This window comes from Xenopus tropicalis, chromosome 3 (genome assembly GCF_000004195.4).
Source record: "Xenopus tropicalis strain Nigerian chromosome 3, UCB_Xtro_10.0, whole genome shotgun sequence".
NCBI classification, from domain to species: domain Eukaryota; kingdom Metazoa; phylum Chordata; class Amphibia; order Anura; family Pipidae; genus Xenopus; species Xenopus tropicalis.
In genome coordinates this window covers 38793324-38801907 of record NC_030679.2, presented here as the reverse complement: position 1 = coordinate 38801907, position 8584 = coordinate 38793324, and the positions used below count along the sequence as shown (strand labels likewise).

At 37.4% G+C, this 8584-nt stretch overlaps 2 protein-coding genes across 2 annotated transcripts; both read right to left on the bottom strand.

Annotated features, from left to right (window-relative positions):
• Positions 1-782: 782 nt before the first annotated feature.
• Positions 783-5228, bottom strand: LOC116409478 (DC-STAMP domain-containing protein 2-like). Its single transcript, XM_031898134.1, has 12 exons — positions 5088-5228; positions 4704-4760; positions 4377-4590; positions 3673-3830; positions 3418-3582; positions 3025-3192; positions 2787-2887; positions 2563-2690; positions 2329-2450; positions 2096-2189; positions 1369-1611; positions 783-1188 (listed from the first exon to the last, which is right to left on the bottom strand). Exons 1-12 carry the CDS (start codon positions 5152-5154, stop codon positions 1110-1112), a joined length of 1596 nt encoding a protein of 531 aa, XP_031753994.1. The 5' UTR covers positions 5155-5228; the 3' UTR covers positions 783-1109.
• Positions 5229-5642: 414 nt separating this feature from the next.
• On the bottom strand, positions 5643-6868 carry LOC116409477 (DC-STAMP domain-containing protein 2-like). Its single transcript, XM_031898133.1, has 3 exons — positions 6319-6868; positions 5911-6081; positions 5643-5828 (listed from the first exon to the last, which is right to left on the bottom strand). The coding sequence occupies exons 1-3, from the start codon at positions 6821-6823 to the stop codon at positions 5650-5652; spliced, it is 855 nt and encodes a 284-aa protein (XP_031753993.1). The 5' UTR covers positions 6824-6868; the 3' UTR covers positions 5643-5649.
• Between the last annotated feature and the right edge of the window lie 1716 nt (positions 6869-8584).

Sequence of the window (8584 nt, the reverse complement as noted above, 5' to 3'; positions counted from 1 at the left end):
CTTTGCACATTTTTATTAAACAGGTTGGAGGTATATTTTTACACCAGTAAATAATTTTGTGTGCTTTTTCTTTTTTTTTTTGTGCTTATTGTCTTCACAGATCTGACTTAATTTTAGAATTCCACCTTATCCTGCAAAATGCATGTTTCCTGAAATTAAAAAAAAATGGTATTTTCTCAACTAATAAAAAAGGAACGGTCCAACAAAGGTCAAATGAAACAAGTAGTGGAGAAAAACAAACTATTAGTACTAGTCTTAAGAAATTACTGAAGCCCAAATACTGTGACTATAAAGGCCTCAAGCCTCAATTAATTTGGGTAATGGGGCTACTATGAGGCTACTTCTATTATGAAATGGATAAAGGCTAGTGGCAAGACCCTCCATTATCAGTGCCAGTTCTTGAAGCAACCATTGCTTATCCAAAAATGCCATGCTTCCAGATTATAAAATATTTCAAAAGAATGCTTGTCTCTTTAGTTATATAAATCCTGGATTAAAATGGGAATGTGCAGCACAACACAAACCGCAGCCTACTATAAAACCCCATCCGCCCCAAGAAACTTGCACACAATTTTCCTAATAATTCTAATACAGGATGATTTTTGATGTTACTATTTCTTGAATGCTGCCAATGGGCCAGAAACAAGTGACACCCACACTGAGGGAAATCAGAGTGACAGAGACATGTCCTACAAATATAAGGCACATCTTAAAGACAACCTATGAACAGTATGACATGAGCATCCACATGCCTGCCTTAAGTACAAAGAATAGTCTTACCTGTTCTAGACCAGTCTGCAGGAACTCAGTGTAGTACGGTGACAGTGGCATTGTAGCAGATCTGTTGTCTTCTCCATTTTTACAGTTCAGGTGTGTAGCTTGAAGCATATGGGCCCAGTTGGACTTTTTTATATAACTGGGCCCCCCTCCTTACCCTCCCACACACCACTCTCCTTCCATGTGACCACAAGTTTTTTATACATCCAAATAAGTCCTTTCAAATAACAGTTCTTTTACTTGACTTATTAAAAGTCCTTGTTACTTTTTCTTTCTTTTTTTAAGTCTTTTAGTGTGGCAAAATCAATCTTTCTACGAGAATCCGAGTTATTTTAAGGATTTTCTACTGATGTTTCCTCATCAGAGCTGTCACTTGCTTCAGATCTGTCCTGATATTCAAAGTCTGTCTCTCTGCAATCACAGATAAAAAGAGCACCTTAGCTTAGAGCACATTCTGCTAGACCACCAGCAGACAGTCAGGTTCATGTAATATAACAAAATATTGACTAAACGCTGCCCCTTAAATCATTTACTGCCACAAGTTTAATAAAAATATAAGTGCTGACATCACATAGGACAGTTATATCTTACTCTGAATCACTGCTCCTAGTGCTCTCAGTGTCAGACTCTGAAGTCTCGCAATCTTCTTTCAAGTCCTTCATCTTTTCAAGCAATTGCTGATATTTAATACTGCCTCTCTTTGCACGGGTCTTTACATCACTTGCAGTATACTCTATACGTTTTTTCAACGTACTCCTCTTTAGTGTGTGCGTCTTTTCAGTATTTTTCCGTATGTGCATCCATATAAGAACCTCTTCTTCATCACTGGAGTCCCTAATGATAATAAAAAAGCATGACTGGTTAAAATGGAGTATAAAATGGAATATTCCAAGATCACATTGCATTCCTTTATACAACATGTTTTATTGCGAGTCACATTGACAGTGCAACTCACAAACACCATTCTGTGACAAGTGGCGCAGCATTTACAAGCTATCTCTAGGGAGCAACAGGTAAAAGTACAATAGATTAAAATACCTATTACCATACCAAGAGAAACCACTATAGCAATTAATAGTTTAGCATATTCCATGATCTGCAAATATTAGATAATTTGTGAATTTAAGTAAGTGCATACATAAATTGCATTTATATTCTACAATAAAACCTGTCACATAGGGCTACTTGCAAGGAACTTAGGAAAACGTTTCACATTTAGATGCTACTCAAAAGGTGGCCTGCAAGATATTTTTTTGCATATCTATCACTTTAGAAGGAAACCTGGTGTTAAATAAAAAAATATCCCAGTAGAACTTACATCTCCACATCTATGTTATCTTCATATATGAACGGCATCATACAGATCATACAAGTGTTGCACAGCATGTCAGTACAGTCTCTGCAGTACAGACCTGTGGAGAAGCAAAGGTAAATAAAGATATGATAGGGACTAATAATTGAGTAAGGCAGCAACATTTGGCAGCTGAGAAGTCTGCTTGGATTTAGGATGGTTACCAGGTACTGTGCTGAGATGTGCATTAAAAAACCTACCTTTGCACCCACTGGTGAGGCATGGTCTGAATTCAAAACTGTTATAGTCACTGCAGATCTTGGCACAGGCTACACAGCACTCTGCTTTTTTGGCTTCTTGGAATTTAGACATCCAAGGAAATCTACAAAATAAGGTTAAGTTACAATTAGTTATATATTTATAGTGTTATATGAATACAATATATATATTCTAATGTATATATTTTTCCAAGTAAGGTATATACAGATACGTACTTTGATGCCAATATATCGATTAAATTTGTATGTCCCTCGTCGCCTGTTCGCCTGACTAAATTGAGCAAAATGTCTCCCTTGCTCATACGCTTGGACATCAGAGTATTGTATAAGAAACAGATTCTTTGCTACATGAAAATAGAAAAAAAGTGCCTAAAGTCAGATTCTATCTCTATATGAGTTCAATACAGGAAATTACATGTTCTGTGAGTTCTGACCCTTACCTGTTCGCGGAATGGATAGTAGTAAGCACATATAGAGTGCTTCAGTCTTTCAATATAAGCTCCGAATGTACAGACAAAGAAGGCTAGTGCAAGTACTATTGCTGCGGGAAGAAAAATTGGGGTTTGTGAGATATACCTGCAAACTAGCAATCCTTAAGAATCCATTTTAACATTTACACCATGTTATTTTAAAGTGTTATCTTCCAATAAAGCATAATTCAAACCCACTTTTACTTACCAATCAAGCGGTACTCTGAGTAGTTGGGCTCCAAAGGAATAGCCAGACAGTTTTGGGATACAGATTTTACTTTGTCTGGATACAGGGTATTATAAGAATCAACCATGGAATGAATCGTCTCACGGAAGAAACTATTCCCATTTACTCTCACATTGGGAGCATCAGAAACTAATAAAAGAAAAGACATCACAGTTACTTCATCAGGATTAACCGGTTGTTCAAATACAAAATATAAATTACAGCAAGACCCTTCCTACTGGCATTAATGATTTACAAGCAATATTTAAGGAAGAAAACTTAAAATTAAAATTTAAAAAAAAAAAACTTAAAATTAAAATTCAGAAATCTTGCAAATCAGCCCTAGTAAAGGGCAGCTGTGTGTGAAGCACTAACCTTTTACTAGTAAATCTCCTTTCAGAACGTAATTTGCCACAGCCAGTATCCAATAGACAGAGTAATCCATACACATGAAACAGCAGGCAAATAGTAGGATTCTGAAGATATTAACCATATCAGGTCCACGTCCTACCTTCTCCTTCTTGGTAAGAGCCAATGAAGCTGTAAAGAAAAATAAGAGAAAGCACACGTGAATAGTCAGTATGTAATGATAGGTATTAATGCAAGTAGTGGAAATGTCTTAGTTCTTACCTGGCCGGACAAATGTCTTACTTTCCTTGTAAGTTAGAGGCAAAAGGGTTTTGGCACCTCTCCTGCCCCTCATCACATCTAACTCCACAAAATTCCTCGTTATATAAATATTGTCAAAATTATCATCAAATAAATAATGTGTGCGATACCATAATGCCCTAGTGGGAAGGAAGAAACATTAGGTTATAAAAAAATAATGGATTCCCATGTGCAAGACAAAATTGCATGTAATAATATATGTGCTCCCCAAGAACATGTAGATTAGACCCTAACCCGTCTGCTCCCAACCCAAACCCTACCTGACCCGGCTTTTGCCCTGTATTTATAGAACTGCGCCCACCCCTCCCTGCAATGACATCACAAAAGGGGGGGGGCGTATATAAATTCAGAAGCTGGAAGATGCAGCCGACAGTTTTGCGGGCGGGGAGATCAAGTGGAAGAGCTAAACCCGAACCCAGCCGTGACCCGCAACTAATGTGCTGAGGTTGACCCGAACCCGCCTGAACCGCTGGTAAACCTGTGGGTATCGGCCAGCCCGCACATCACTAATGTAGATGTACATAATATATGCATTCTCGCCTTTTCTAATATTCCCCATACTTTTGTCTACACGCAATTCTGACATTATATTTAGTTTAGACAGTATATTTGCACCAGTAATACATTGATTAAAAGAATACATGCAGTGAGATCTGCTTACTCACTTGATATAGATATATAAGATCATGAAAAATACAAAGTAGGTAAACATGCTGATCATCTCTCTGTAGGGGGCCACTAGATTCTCTATCTCTTTTTTAACATCCAGTGCAGCCTGAAACAGGCTTTTACTGGAGTTGAAGTTGATATCAAAATCTTTGTTCATTGTGATGTTGAAAGCAAACTGTTCCTTGAAATTCTTTATCATCCACTGGACCGCTATGGGAAAGGCAAAAGATGAATAAAAGATTTAAAACTTGCATGAATATATAAAATACGTATAAAGCAAGTAAAGTAACCAACATTGTTACGCAATAAACAGTCATACTCACGTTTAGACTTGTAGCTCCTGGCAAAGCGCTGGATGATGGCAGGTACGAGGCACGGAGCTGAAATATAGAAAGAATACAAATCCATGAAGCAGGGCTGAGTTACACCATGTGTAATGATACTATTTATTGTTTTCAATGTTTGTACTGCCCCTTTTAGGGCATACTGTGGTAGGTGCAGACCACAATCAGGCTTATTTAGTAGGCAGTTGGTGCCTGGGCAGTAGCCTATATCAATTAATCAGTAATTGCCTTTGCCCAGACAGCTGCAGGAAGATCAGTGACAGCAAAAATGTATCTGGTTGCCATGGGTTACTACACTAGTGGCAATTGTTAGTAAAGGAGCTGCAGAGTGTTAATTACAATATGCTTCAGACTAATACTTACTGCCAGGCACGTGACAAATTAAGCTGACAGCATCCACAGTGTTGCACAGGAAGCCTGCTTTCCCCATTGCATTGAGACATTTGTCTTTACCAGTTTTAAATATCTTAAAGCATTTCTTGTCTGGAGCCCCTGTAAATTCATCGCAAATTTCTTGTAGGTTGTACAAGTTGTCCCAGGCTCGGTGTAAGGTCCGACCTATGGAGAGAAAAGCAAAATGATGCACTTGTACAGAGCTTTAGGAGACACCCTGCATCTTTCAGGGGGTTATCAAGGCACCGTCAACCCAGCCATCTATAAAGAACCCTACGTGTAGGCATATTCATACAACGTGAACTTTAATATCAGTTAACTAAGAGCTCAGTAAATAAGGCAGTCATAATAACAGAAAAGAACCTCAAGTCTTGACCTAGAAGACTGGAGAAAAATAGTTATTGCAACTATTTATTGGATGTCCTTCCACTTCATTACCCAAATCCTGCCCTTATTGTCTATGTCATTTATGTCAACATGAATATAAAATAGTCAGGAAGCTGATCTTAAAGAAATGACCCAAAAACCAATATCAGCCCCCCGTTACCACTAACCATCTAGCAAAACCCTGTTCCCTGCATATTCCCCTTTCATATATTGTGAACTTACCTATGTGCTTCATTTCAAAAGACAAGGCGTCCAAGAATTCATTTGCCTTATCACCAACCTTTTTGAAACCTTTCGCAAGCTTCTTAATCGAATCTGCAAACCCTGAAAAATAATGTGCATGATTAAGAACATGATAGTAAGACATTTTTCAGCCACTAAAGCCACTCCTTAAATGTTTACTTACTCAACAAAGGCTTTGTGAGGGCCAAAACAGTATCTTCTGTCTTGTTTATGGCCACTTCCACTCCACAGCGTACAAAACCCGTTACTCTCAGGAGATTATCTGCTGTATTCGCTACTGGTCCTTTCAAGCACAAGCTAATTGCAAACACCATGATCAAATATTTGCCACGAGCTGTGAAAAATGTGATATGAAATAAGACAATTATTAGTACTGCATCATGCTAATCTGCAGCTAAACAGAGTATTGTATTTTAGAACTATGGGATTTCTAATAAATGGGTTCTGTAAGCAAGGCTATATTGTATGGAAAGCTACACGTGTATATTACACAGCAATAGTCATTGTCGCTTTATACATAAATATTAATAATAATAATAATAGATGTGAACTAGTTCTGCTGGTTTCCTACCTGACAATAAGTGTGGCAACATAAGCAGCACAGTAACCCGTATAGTGGGGTAGAAAGCCATTCCCAGTGATAGAAAGAATCCTATTATTAGGGTTGTCACTATGCAAAAATACAGGTTATAGTTCAGTAGTAATAGAACAGTAAAGCCATAGAGAGATGTGAGCAAGAGGCCAAAGAAGAAGGCAACAAAGCTGCTCAGCACCTCCCTAATTTTACTGTCCTCTTTAAGCTTAGGTGTAGCCGGCTTTTTGTCTTCTAAATCCTCATCCAGACGATCCAATACCGAAAGCTCATGAACTGGCGTGAAGTCAGAGAACTTGGGGCACCATGATGACAGACACTGCCGGTTGAATCCGCACAGGCAAGTCTCCCTAAAGCATTGACATGTCTGCAATAGTCCTTTGCAGATCTTCTGGCATCCATGAAGGGAGTTTGTGCAGCATTTCTGCAGCATTATGCAGCATTCTTCACAGCAAATTTTACATACTTGAAGAGTTGTTTCCATGATAAAAGATTTTTTAAAAAGCTATAATAATATAGAAATAAACAAAAAATTAAATGTGAATCTTTTAGTGTCAGTACAGCTAGTCTGTGACTGTCTGCACCAACACTAAATGATAGACTAACACTCAGTCTCACTCGTCTGTGTGAGAAAGCAATTGTGTTGCTGGCAGTGATGACATCACATTTCCTGTGAACACTAACTCTGTTGCTATGGATACCAATGACAAAATTTTTGTCATAGATTTAGAAATATAGTAACAGAGTTTCTTTAAGTTTAAACTTTTTGTTAAACCTGCCTACCCGCAAGATTGAGAAAGTGAAAGCCCTCAACAAATAAATAACGCCTGAATATCAGAATGTGACATACCTTATAAATGAGCTGTCTTATCTGCATAGTTATATATCATATATTATTGCCAAGCCATATTTGTGTTACCTAAATCTTAATTAATCCAAGTTATAGATTAGGTCATATGATGTAACAGTAATTTTTTTCTCTCAATCTGACTAAAATAAAAGTCTCAGTGCAAAACACTTTTGCTTTTTTTTTGTTGATTAAACTAGTAATGAGCAAAATGTTTTTGTCAGGTATGGATTCCTAGTGAAATTCCACATTTTGGCATCAGTGATTTTTTTTTTTTTTGCGAAACTGTTGCAACAATTTGCTGCAACCGAAATTTACAGATTAAGGAAAAAGTTACAGTTGCATCAAAAAAACTTGTGCTCATGAAAAAAATTGTAAGGTAGGTGTAAGTTTTCACCATTTCACAAAATTTTCAGTTCAATGAAATGGAACAGATTCGGTCATCACTTGATTTTACAAACGGATTAAAGCACTGGTGTCATTTTTTAAATGTGCAAAATTCAAAAGGAATGAAAAAGGGATTAGGATCAGCAAGCCGTAAAGTGCTAGCTAGATGTATGTCTCTTGGGGTTTCTGAGGTGTCCTGATAGCTGCTCATGCATTTAAAGTACTTCCTATAATTGGGAACTGCAATTCATTACAAGAAAAGATGAACCAAAATGAACGTAGGGTACTTACTAGAGTATCTGATACCTGGTGATCATTCAGGGTTGGCCGCACCCCTCCAAAAATAGGAATGGTTACCAGCACAACAAGGCTGTGCAATGTGAGGGTCTGCCCTGCATTTATTTACTAATATACAATGTTTTGGGCAAGTGCCTCTTTGTTAGCTATATAGACCATGAAATCGGTTGGTGGAAAAATGAAACCTACATCATAGCAGCATACACATCAGCAGCAAACGTTAGAATTACATAAAACAGAAGAATCTCCGCTCCCAATTGTATACTAATAAATAATGTGTTAGATGTTATTAAAACATCAAAAAATGAAAAAATTAAAGGTCCATGTCCAAATTAACTGTCCATATTAGTTGTGCATTAATTACTATAGCACAGTTCCAAATGTCCATGTTAATATGGCTAGAAGCAGATATAAGGGGTGCAAGAGTGAGGTGAGCTGAGGGTGTGCCACTTAGTGCTTACTTAGCAAGAACTTGTAACTTATAGACTTAAGACTCATGGGACTTTCTTTCCAAGTCAAGAAAAGGAGCACTTGATATTCTGCAGTTGAGAGCTAAAATTGTTATGCTCCTATATGATTTGTTAATACAGATTCTTGAAACCACGCAGCTGTTTTTGGTTCTGGTAAATAAATAATTATGTTCCCTCTTATATTATTAACAGTTTCTGGTCCACACCTGTGTTTTAAAAAAAGTATTTGTATGTATACATATGT